Source organism: Protomyctophum parallelum (assembly GCF_964188405.1).
Source record: "Protomyctophum parallelum genome assembly, chromosome: 1".
NCBI lineage: Eukaryota > Metazoa > Chordata > Actinopteri > Myctophiformes > Myctophidae > Protomyctophum > Protomyctophum parallelum.
In genome coordinates, this window is record NC_139697.1 from 79,189,369 (window position 1) to 79,202,223 (window position 12,855).

General features: G+C 40.9%; 1 protein-coding gene across 7 annotated transcripts in view; it reads right to left on the reverse strand.

Annotated features, from left to right (window-relative positions):
• Positions 1–12,855, reverse strand: part of bbx (BBX high mobility group box domain containing) — a 28,082-nt gene that overhangs the window by 12,135 nt on the left and 3,092 nt on the right. For 5 of the 7 annotated variants that reach the window (XM_083782194.1, XM_083782196.1, XM_083782192.1 and 2 more), the window contains exons 3-7: positions 5,049–5,220; positions 4,364–4,627; positions 2,064–2,268; positions 1,658–1,725; positions 242–319 (exon numbers count right to left, since the gene is read on the reverse strand). In XM_083782194.1, the coding sequence (XP_083638320.1) occupies positions 242–319; positions 1,658–1,725; positions 2,064–2,268; positions 4,364–4,627; positions 5,049–5,207 (774 nt within the window). In that variant the 5' untranslated portion in view covers positions 5,208–5,220. Of the gene's footprint in view, positions 1–241; positions 320–1,657; positions 1,726–2,063; positions 2,269–4,363; positions 4,628–5,033; positions 5,221–12,855 lie in introns of all 7 variants that reach the window. The other 2 variants (XM_083782197.1, XM_083782198.1) reach the window with 2 other exon arrangements.

Consider the following 12,855-nt stretch of genomic DNA (forward strand, 5'->3'; position numbering starts at 1 on the left):
AAATGTATTTGTAATCATTAAAACAAATATATGACATATGTCAACACCTGTGGTTATTGTGAAAATGGTGTAATCTAAATCACTTATTTTGAAGGCGCATTGTTGTGCGTCCTATTACGTGCGTTCCCATAGGGCAGCCATTTGTACACTGTCCAGAGTTATTGGGGTCCGTGGCTTTATACCAAGCTGGAGTCCTTGAAATAATAAGCTTAAGCAAAAGAAATGTAATCTGAAAACACACCGCTTTCTTAACGCCTGCAAAGGGCTTTCCCACACTGTACACTTCAGGTAGACTGGGTTTAGCAGCACTGGAGGGGATCTGACAACAGGACACACAAGAAACAGTTAAAACGGCTATATCAAGGTGTAGAGAATCACTGAAATAGCCTATCATGACACTCCCCTGGCCTCTGTTTCCCGTCTCTCTAGGACCAGTGGCGTATACGCCTTGATTTGGGCAGGCGTATCGCCTGTCCAAATCAATTTATGCCTGCCCAAAATCCATACACTGAGAAAAAAAAAGAGAGGACAAACACCAGACCTGAGAACTATTAGTGGGCAGCGGACTGGCCGTTGCGTGTAGAGCTCGACCCTAGATCACCCATTTGAATGCAAATGCACCTTTGTAGCCTACTCGTCTGGCAGGTACATCTCTTTGAAAACCTTTAGTGCTTCCGATTGTGCGGGGGGTGGGGGGGGTGGGGGACATGAAGACCTGGTTAACACACTGCTCCGGGCAGCGCACCCCCAGCGCCTCCGCCTCCCAGTTCTTCTACGGTTGTCACGTTTTCGTTTTACTTTATACCTGATGTAAAGAAGCCTCAGTGCTTTTCTGGTTTTATCCTCGTAGCATTTTTTGTATTGACCCATTTACAAATGTAAATCAAGCTTGTTTGTTAAATCTAGGCTATATCATTGTACATATGCGGTAGACTATATTAATGTCTGGAGTTATTAATGCCTGTAGTTATAGCCTACTTTATCTGCGGGATTCAGTGTTTTAGCCAAAGCGATAATTTAAGTATAATAACAATATAATTTGAAAATGTATAGATGTCTCTTCAACAAATGGGAGCCAGCAGCAGGCTTTTTTCAATTGCGGTCCTTTTCATAATTCAGTGTTTTAGGCAAAGCGATGCAGGCCTAATCATTATATTATATTCATTCCATACCAAAACTCTGTTGCGTACGCGCGAGTGTGTGTGATTCTGATCGGTCATCTCTGCGTGTGTTGACTATACACACACGCAGAAGAACCGGGAGCAGTGCGTTAACCAGGTCTTTGCGGGGACGGGGGGGACGACGACGACGACAACACATCTTGCCTGCCCAAAATGTAATTCCTTGAAACGCTACTGCTCTACACATCGGTCTAATAACGGCAGAGAAAAAGGCCTAAAAGAGAACTATAAGAAAGGTTTGGTCTGCTGGTGGCACTAGAGGAAAAGTCATAGGGCGAGGTGAATACGTTTCATAAAGTCGACCAATCAGGTTTTATAGACACCCATGAAGAATATTCATGATATAAATATAATATAAAACTAATAATAAAAAATCTTAAAAACTATTCCAACAGGGGGCTCTGCCCCTTTGGAGCTGAGCCCCTACAACTACAGACTGACAAGATGTGGTTGAGAGGCAGGGTGTTGTGACCTACCTCTCTGGTAGTGAGGGCATGTTCCCCTGCCAGAAGCAGCATGCTCAGGCCTCCCATCTTGGTTGGATCTGATGAGAAAACCACAATAAGCATGTTGAAACCAGATGTGTACTCATATTGCATATATATATATATATATATATATATCACTAATCATCATTCAAGATATCGTTGCTGTCGGGAAGAAACCTAGAATGTCCATATGTTTTCTTCTTAATGCCCGACTTCATCATACAAGTGTTGCACAAAGGTAGTGAAAATAGAAGATCTAAAAGCTCACAAACTGTCACATCGCAGTGCGTTGTGAGCTTGAAAAACCTTTTTTTTTAACTAATTTTATTTAAAAAAAATCTAAACAATAGAAGTTTTCCACCTGACAACGACAATGCGTTTTGTTTGCACACACCTGCCATAGCGAAATTGAGCTGTGGCATGCCATCCGTCTTGGGCATTTTTTTGGCAGTGACAGAGTCCTTGGCAGAGTTGGAAGAGAAAGACCAAACTTTTTTGCGTGGGTTGCTGACTGGCTGACACGATGGGCTCTTGACTGGTTTGTTGGTGGTGGGGCACCACTTGTAGCCGGGGTTTGCCTTCATGAACGCATCTTTGTACTAAAATAAGAGAAGGTGAAGAGATATGGTTAAAAGAAAAAAAGATGACAGACAGGTAAGCCTGTACTTTCTGTGGTAGAACATAAAATTGTAGTGAATATCATAATGTATTGAGCAGCTTATATGCATTGGCTAAATATCTTAGCGATTGTATATGGTAAGTGGTTGAACTGATTTTGATGCTATATTAACCAAGTTTGGTAGAGACCCTATGGAACCCCCTCAAGGACCCATGGGGGTCCTCAGACCCAACTTTGAGAAGAACTGTTCTAACATAAACTGTTAACATATACACCAGGTTAAGTAGGTCAACCCTTTGTGTAGAAGACATTTATTATACACTAATTGCAATGGCCAGTCAATATGATTATCAATAAAATGAAACAAACGGATGTGCAAAGCTACGGATCCATCAATTCCAACAACAGAAAAAAGTGTCAGTGCCAGAATGCATACATACATGTCGGCCTACATCCAACAACATGAAATGCAACACAAAACAATTGCCACATTTAAGACAATTCTGGAATTATTGCCAAATACAGAAATACATGGTGCCATGTCAACCAAATACAACCATTAACAAGCACCACCCGGCCAGCATAGATAACAAATAACACAGAAATGCACACATTGTTGAATGACGGCACGAGAGATGGGGATATCTGAGCGGGTGTTGTTTGCACAAGGTCCCACTGCGTGCCACAATTTAACATTAATATTGTGTTGGAATTATGTATCACTTAGTCATTTTGTAGTGGGCACTTGGTAAAACCTAGTAGTTATATGGCATATGCCTGCATATGCCTTCAAGATACATTTCCCCAAAGGACAATTAAAGTACTGCAACCTTGAACCTTATTATCACATAGACTACACCACCACTGCATTTCAGTATGGTTCTAGAATTTGTTGGGACGTTTATGGCCCACAAATTCCCACAAGGGCCCACAATTTGAAGAACAGTATAATGGCAGGAACACTATATAATTGCACAATAATTGCACAGCACAGTATTTACTCTGGGTTCCGTGCAGGTGTTAAATTGTAACAATGAGTGTATCAGCAATATCCTACTGACATTGAACAAGTTTGATGAACGACAGTCATATCTAACCGGCAAACAGATATGATGTCCCTCTTCCCCTTTATTTAGAGAACCACATTGACTGGATTCGACACGCCGAAGAGTGAGTTGGTAAAATAAAGTGCAATAAATGCCAGTGTTCTTGTGGCTGGTTGTCCCTTATGATTTGGCCAACCACTGTAGTCCTCAGCGAATCAGTGGAATCGTACTGATTCCACTGCTGTGCCAAACTTGCAAACCCATCAATTGCATGCCATTGAAAAGCATGGTAAAGTATACCGCCCTGGCCTCAACTAGAGGCCACATCATTTTTTTATATAAAGAAGGTTGACCACCTTGTACTTTGATCCTGCTGAAACCTTGTTTAAATATGGAGACCTACATACATCATAGATCCAGTAACTGACATCATAGACTGGCTACAGGATATCAGATACACATGGGAGCCATACTGTAGAGCCCGGGCATTGCATGTTATACTTATAATATAATAAACTAGCTTTATTTATGCAGCTATACCAATCTTATTTGGCACCCTCTGGCATCACAGGAGCCAATGGGTCACAGATTTTGCTGTACCACAAGATCTTCTATCAAATTCAATGCGTATTATAACATGAAACACGCCATTTAACTTGCTCAACTTAAATGACGACTCCTTTTTGTCTCCTAGCGGCGGGTTGTAGCACAGGGTACAACGGAGGGTTAATGCACCCCTGTCTGTGGGTGAGGACCAATCAAAGTTAAATCACTTTTTGTTGAGCGGAGCTAACCGCTCCAACGTGTGGCTTTGTGCGTTTGTCTACTCTTATTTATTACAACGTATTGCCATCCAACTTTTATGTTCGATATGTGAAATCACCCTGCTTTTGGGGGGCGAGACGTAAAAGGGGTTAACCCTCATTTAAGAATTTGTTTTGTCCATGTCCATTTCTGGGCTTGGTACCTAATAAACAGTACCAAAATTCAACATCTATTGAATACAAACATGAAAAAGACCACGCTCACCTCCTTGGCCATGTCAGTGTACTTCTGCTTCTCCTTGGGGTCCAGGACAGCCCACCAGTCGGCCAGTATCTTGGTGGCCCCACGGTTGTCTAGGCGCGGGTGCTCCTGCCGCACCAGCGAGCGGTGGCGTTTACAAAAGAGGAGGAACGCATTCATGGGTCGGCGAGCGCGCTGTTCAGACGCGTCCTCCTCTACTTCCTCTGTCTGGACTCCACACTGGACCGCTGGGCCCTGGCCCTGGCCCTGGCTGCACAGCTCTGGCTGCTAACACACAATGCATAGGCCCGTTACAATTGTGACATTTTACTTGACGATTAACCGTCAATAATTGCGATTAAGGCTTAGTAAATAAAAGGTGCACAGGGCAGATGTGACACATAACTTAGATGATTTAATACTTTATATGAATAGTACAAGCTCAAGCTTGTAGATCTGCCATTTCCTCTATTTTTGAAAATCCAACATGGAAAGTTTATCGCAAATAATTGCGATTAGGTGATTATGTAAGCCTAACAACTCATAAGCTCTTTAGTCTTACCCATCTCCAATAAACATGGATACATGTATGGTGTATGCACTGCTAATGTAACTCTTCCATGATGAAAATTCCATCACCCTTTGATAGAAGGGTCAGTGGGCCAAATCAAGAAAACTAGCAGTCATACAATACAAGCTTCATTATTACCTTGTCCAATTCCTCTTCATCTTCCTCTTCTTCCTCCTCTGAAAAGTCCAGGGCCTTTTTGGAGAGAAGTGGGTGCCACTGAAGACACTTCCGCTTGGGGCGCTTGCCACTAATCTCCCCCACAGCAGGTGTCTCCTTACCCCTTCCTCCACCCTTCATGGTACTACCACGCCTGCACAAACACACACAGGCATACAGAAAACTCATCAATAAAGAATTTGACATGTACAGCTTCATGGTACTACCACTCAGTGTATGGTTAATATCATTACCAATGTTTCTGATTGATTGATTGATTGATTGGAGACAATGAGAACTAAGCATCATGAGCTTCAAGCTACCAACGGTGTAACCACAACCAGCTATATTATAAGCAGTGTTGGGTGTAACGGCGCTATTAATAACGACGTTATGTAACGGACTACTTTTATTGGTAACGGAATAAACTAACTAGTTAGTTTTGCAATTTAATAGTTAGTTACTTTTCAAAAAAAGTAATCCCGTTATTATAATGTGTCCCTGTTCATTCTGTTGGCAAGATTTAAAAATAATAAAGCCCCGACTGCCTGCGGAGTTTATTTCTCCTGCCTTCTGTGTGATTTATCCTTCCAAGCCCACTATACCATGTACTATACATCCTGCATCTACTACATCCTGTAGTTCACTTAAGAAATAAAAGTTTTGTTACAAGCAGCTTTTATTTTGAAGAGGAAGAGGAAGTTGTTTCGGTTGTAGCCAGCTACCATGACAGTGGTAGTGGTGCCGGGTGGTAGTGGAATAATAAAAACAACATGCTTTTAGCAAAAGTTCATAAAAACCGCATGCGTCTATGACTTAAACAATGTAGGCTAAACACTTTGGAATTACGTTAAACATGGTATATCCTCCGTGGCGGCGTCATTAGGTGAGTACTAGTAAATTAATTGTTAAGTTTCATAGTATCATTCATCATCAACAGGCTGTTGTTGATGCCCCCCAAAATGAACAGGTTACACAGCCTACAGGATTCTCATTATGTTACTGTCACTGCCTGCAAGGATGGCCGCCGTGCCATTTCTTATAAACTATCTAATTCATACGTGGGTCGTCGTGGGTCCACGTGGAGTTGTTGTTATTGTTGTTCATGCGCCACGGTGCGCGGCGTGGAGAGGGCATCAGAGCGCAACGCAACAGCCTAGTATGGTATTGTCTGTACTCTCTGCACTAGCTCTTTCTGTCCAGTCCTACGTGTATAGGCTGGCGATTGTGGCGACTTATATTCGTTATCGTTAATAAAGAGAGAGCTGTAAAGGGGGTATTGTCTATGGTCAGTTCATGGTGTGTATCATTCTCGTTTTTAACCGGGCCGTGATAATGCGGCGCAATGACGGTACGCAGTAGCCTAATACAATGTAACCAACTTGCACAAGCATAAAAAAAAAGGGTTTTAATTGTCTGGTAACGGAAAATAACGGAAAATAATCTAACTTGTTACTTTTCTCAGAAGGTAATCTGTAACGGTAAGGGATTATTTTTATGGGCAGTAATCCAGTAACCTAACGACGTTACTTTAGAAAGTAACGATGCCCAACACTGATAAGATAATCTATCTCCACCCGATTCATTCTGATTTTACTTTAATCCATGTTGAGTGAATACCAGGCATAGAAGACAATCAGGTCTTTCCTCTGCACATATTTAGCATATATATTTAGCAATATGACGGCAGCACTTTAAAATGGCAAAGATATGAACGAGAAGGACATGCTAAAGTAGGCAACCCTGTTAAAAAACAAGTTAATACATTCCCTCCCGTTACCATTAATAATAAATAATTATAGTAATAAATTAATAATACATTTTATTTGTAATGCGCTTTAGATTTGGCTCAAATCTTCAAATTGCTAATTCAAGTGTGCTTTGCCGGTGGGTGGTCGCAATGCAGGCAGAATGGAGGAATAAAAAGAAGAGTGAAAGGAATGGTGGATATATATATATATATATACACACACACACACACACACACATACAGTAGCCTAAAAAGTGCGAGTGTCAGGCTTGACTACACACGATACATTTTCTCATTTCAAATTTGTTTATATGAGAAGGAAAGGGTTCAGAGCATGGACAATATTTATCAAGTTAAAAGGTGGGAGCATGCATATATACATTAGTTCTGCTACAGTCTCTGACTGAATGAATGTTCCATTTCACCCCAGAAGGTTAATTTGCAACTAATTTGGTAGTTTGCAACAATCGATATCACGAGCTAGCTAACAGTCTGGCAGTTCCCATGGCAGCTATAAAAAATAAAAAAAATGCTCCAATACAAATAGTGGGGGGAAAAATAGGGAAAAAGGTAATTGCATTAAGTTTAAAGACATTAAATTCAATGCTCTATATAGTTGTCGTTTCTTAACGCGTAAGCTCCGTATACTTCATCATACAGTATAGTGGTGTTGTGTGGCTAAAGTAGCAATCAATAAGCTTGTTTGGGTTTGTAAATCTGCTACTTCTCCGTTCACAGAGAGCCGCGGCGCCGCTTGAGTGTTGGTGAGATGTTTCAAAGATGCATAACACGGCTATAGGAGACAACGGAAACGTGTCTTTTTTTTTAAAGTTTTGGCTTCTCTGAAATTCTCTCTTCCTACAAGCTCACACTGCATTGCTAGGAAAATATTTCAGAACATTTGTTGACATGTGTTTACATGACAACTTTAAATAGGATTGAACTTTTATTCTGAATGAAAAGGGGATTTAACCGTCCATGTTCTGAAGGCTTTTTGTTCGAGAAAGGTAAAAACTAAAACAAAAGCAAGATTTACTCTCCACAACCGTATGTTTGGGATAACACTGCTGCAATGCATACTGTAAGTACAAACTAATTCCAGGTCATGATACAGGAATGGTATACTTATTTCAGTTTTAGAGTTGAATAATTGTGTCACGCCTATATAATGTAAAAACGCAAATCAACCTGTACGAATCAGCAAGTTAATAGTTTAGTGTGAAATATTCACAACACATTTCCAGATTGTATATTCGTATATTCATCACGTTACCGTTGCCCAGGACAGTAACCCTTTTTGGTGTTTTGGGTTCGGACGGGAACCCCTTTTGGGGTTCTTGTTGCCATGCATGTACAGTATATAGCAGCATAATATTTTTGTTATAACCAAAGTGTGATCGGGGTCAATTACCTTCCCTTTAGACAGAATTGCTGATTGCGTCTTTATGTACTTTGATAGAACAAGACCATGGGATGTTAAGAGAGCCCAAATGAACCCCCTACTGACCATGATTTCATCAGTTCTTATTTACAATGCTAGTTTTCTCACTTAACTCAACAGAAAAATGGCCTTGGAGAATCCCAGCTATTTAAGGACCCATGTGCAACATCAAACTGACTCTTTTTGCTGGTTTACTTACTAAGGACTTTGATATCTAGTCATTCACAAAGCCAATACTTTCATTGCGCAACTTGCCCTATACTGTGATGCAGGTATACCACACAAGTGAAAGAACAATGAGATGGATCCAATAAAATATCAACTGCACTATATGCTATGATCATTTTGGATTTTACATAACACTGAAAATAAACAAACCCTACCTACATGCAACCTAGATACAAGATAACACACTGATGTTTTTTTACCAATTGAACCCTAGCGCCCCTCTTCTTGGATCTACAAGCTCACAACATCACATTGCAAGTGAGCTTGTAGATCAGCTATTTTGCGGCGAAGAGATTTGGTATAGAGGGAACAAAAGGAGAGGGGTCCAGGGATAGACCCGTGCGCTGACCTCTTGAAATTAATATAGGACAGCGGTTCTCAAAGTGCGGTCCAGGGTCCGCCAGGGGTCCTTGGGGGGTTCAAAGGGCTTACCAGCTAAATCATTGACGGTTAGGAATTTGCATATTCCCACAATTATGGGGGTCTGTGGGCTAATGCATACCATATTAGGGGTCCTTGCAATTAAAAGGTTTGAGAAAAACTGCTATAGGCTTTACGTGGCGAACACCATCACTGTATCACATAAGGACATCAATGAGAATAGTGATGAGATTTCCCCATGATGTAGCATTACTGATCAAAAAGGAACCCAGTGATGATGACTATGAGTAAGTAGGCTAATCAGCATCCATTTGATCAACACTTGATTAATTGACGTTTCATCACATGCTGATGTCTTCCTCATTCCAGTGGATCTTAATAACCTCTATACAGGTGGTCCTCAGCCATGGAAAAGTCTGATACATGCAACTGTGAAACTCAGAAACCTATTTGAAAAATAGTGAAAATAGCAGATCTACAAGCAAACAACACGCTACTACGTGCCACATTGTGTTTCAACCTTTTTTAATGCACTTAAATTGCTGTTAAACCCTATACTGTCCCCCAGGGGTCTATACTTGGGCCTTTCCATTTCCGCTCTACATTAAATATTTGTATCACATTGCGGTGGTTGTGAGCTTGTAGATCTGCTATCATTACTGAATGTTGGTACGCAAGAGACGCAAGGCCCTAGCGTTCATGCGGTCATAGTGGCCTATTCCAAAATGCAAACCAATGGGTTAGAACCCGCCGTTGATTGGTTACTGGTTGCTACAAGTGCATGGACTCATGAATAACTTATGTACTTTCTAAAGCTGAGCTCAGACTGCAGGATATGTATTGAGAACTGCATTTAGCTCCATTTTGCCATCCCAGGCACATTTTTTTAAGATCAGATGGGAAAACTAAATCAGATTTGAAGTATGATCAGCGTGTTTGGTTGGCTCTGTGGCTCTAGTGAAAGTAGTGGGTCAAGATGTCAATCAGAGCCTCTCCCGGTCAAAAAAAACGACAACAAACAAACATACGTTTCCTTATTATCACTCCAAACTCCAGCATCCCTATTATGGTGGAACATTCGGCCAAAATAGGAGATCTAGAAGCTCACACACAAGTATAGAGTATAGTAGTACAGAGAGATTAAGTGGTTAATAAGCAAAAGAAAAATGCCACAATGCATTGTGGAGCTGAAAGAAAGGTTCATTGAACTGTGGCAGGGGTGTCTGCATGATGTCTAAAACAAAGACCTACATGATAGGAGTCGGAAGGGTTAGATTAAGTTAGGAACCGATAGATGTCACAGCACAGCTACAAGTACACTAGGGCTGCACCATTCTTGCTCAAATGTGAATCACGACCTAAGAATTGAGATCACGATTCTCACACAATTCTTATTTTGTCAATAAAAACAGTCCCTGTTTAGACAGGGACTGTTATAATATTATCAAAGTGCTTGATTATAATTATGTATTTTTTCCTCTAGAACAGTTAATCAAAGTGCTGCTGTACATTAAAATATAATAATTGAAAATAAACCCAGTTATTTTTGGACAATGTATTTAATACAAGCACTTCTCTAGCGCCTTCATTGTGTTTTTTAAACCACTTATTCTGACTGGGGACCACTGGTGGGCCATGAGGGTATTGCAAGTGGGCCCCCGAATCTGGGCCCACCCAGATGGGTTGGCCACAAACGCTTTGACATTTTCAACTGGGTCCTGGCCCCTGACCCAGAAAAGGTTGAGAACCATTGTTTTAAAGCCCTCATTTTGAATGGTGTTGATTGGAGCCAAATCTTTATCCAAGTGATAGGTGATGGCTTCTTTAATCTTTTTGTGCCTTTGGGAACGTGAGAGATACAGCGATGCACTGTAACGTCTGGCGGCTGGGAATTTGTGATTTATTTTTACTGTCCTTCATTGCAAAATTATATTGGATTTCATGGTGATGTTTGGAGTGGCTATAGGGAGTTGTAGTGTTCCTTGTGACGCTGCAATGATGATTTTCCTTGGAAATAAATAACTTACGGCATCAAACGGAAATCAACAACAGAAATACACAGCAAAATCCAATTTAACTTGAGCTAAATTTATGTGTCCATTTTTAACTCTCAGAGTTCAATTAACAGACTTAACTTAACTGTTTACTGTATGTCAAGCAAGGCTCTTCAGTTGACTTAGGTAGTAAGGAGGAATAAGTCCAGATGTAAAAACAATGACTTACATTGACTATAGAGGTGCGGTTTCATCAACCTTTTGCGAAAATAGGAAGCGAGTGTTCATTAATTCGAAAAAATAAAAGCGTATTTTCCGTTTCCATTTACTGATGAAATGCGATTCATCGAGATATGAAATAAGTTCATAAAATAAGCAGTAGGTGGCATTATTTTGCCACTAAAGCATATTATTTGACTTTACATAAAATATATTATACACAGCCTGGTTGGCGATTGGGCTACAAGTCCTCTATGCTGTCCAGAGGCAGTCTTTAAATCATGCTGCCTGTTAAATAAATAGGCGTGTCAACTTGACAGGGGCTGGTAAGTAATAGGTTTCGTTTTCAAGCACAGGGACGAGGGACCCCTCCCGACTTTTGTGATTGAACGCGATGACCGTGAATTTACATTTTTCCGTGTTGCTTCTGTTGTTGACTACTAACCTCCCCTCGTCCGTTCCGAGTTGTTTTGGAGAAATATATTCACCGATCTAACTTCCATCATCAACGCACTCACAGCAAGAGCCTGCAGACAGCGAAACTTCAAAAACAGCGCTTGGAGGATACAGAATGAGTGCATAAATGTATCCACATCACACACTCCCTGGCCACCCACCCTCCGTTCACTCCACTGACTCCCCATTGAGGTTTTTCTTTTCCAACTTTTCAAAAGCAATATAATGAGAGTTTAACGCCTTCTAATTGGAAACCTTTTCCTAAAATGTTTCCATACCCCATTAGCGCATTTCTTTTTTTAACCCATTTAGGACTGAGGCTGATTCTAAAAACGCCTCTAAATCCTGACCCAAGTTTCCTGAAAAACTTGGGTATAATAAATATTTATATAGCAGCATCCATCCCCTTCAAGTGAAAAAGTGTTTTTGCGAAAAATGAAGACTTATTCGCATTTTGAGTCGTTTCCATTCAGGAGTTTATGCGCAAAAGCCTGAATGCGCTTTAACAGGGCTTGATGGAAACGCACTTAGTGACTATAATTTCATTAATAACTCATTCATCTATTTATTACTTTCTGCCAACTGCCATGTTGGTTTGTTCATGACTATTTTGTCTTATCTGCTAAACCTGTAAGTAATTACCATGCAAAACATGTTTTGCGCATGCTGTTCACTTCCTTGTTTACGGCCCAACTGAACTGTCTCTTTACTCAAAATCTACGGCGCTCTCCATGTTTTTATTTTATTTTGGCTTTTGCCTTTATCGATAGGGTACAGTATTTTTTTTTACAGGAAAGGGGGAGAGAGATGGACATGCAGCAAAGGCCGATGGGCTCGGGACTCGAACCCGCGACACGGCGTCAGGCTGGATTACCGGCCTAGGTGCCTGCTCTCCATGGTTTTGATAAAAGGGCAATGTTCTGTCATCATTTCTAACTTAACCAATCATCTCGCTTGGAATATAAACACTTCTAGAGAGAGATTATACCTCACGGCACACTGGAAGTGTTGAATGGTAACCGTTTTATGACTTTCTTCTTAATCGTTAATTAACCCATTCTGACCTGAGATCAGATTCATACGAGGTTTCCACTGGGACACACACTGGTCTGATGAACCCATTCTGACCTGAGATCAGATTCTAAAAAATGTCAGTCGTTCTTCGATTTTTCAAAAATAGCAGACCTACAAGCTCGTAGCGCGCCACTCGGTGGCGCGCTATGAGCTTGTAGATCTGCTATTTTTCAATAGCTAAAGCATAACATGATGCCAACACCAAAATGGGTGCCCGGTCAGAATGGGTTAAAACCTACTACATAC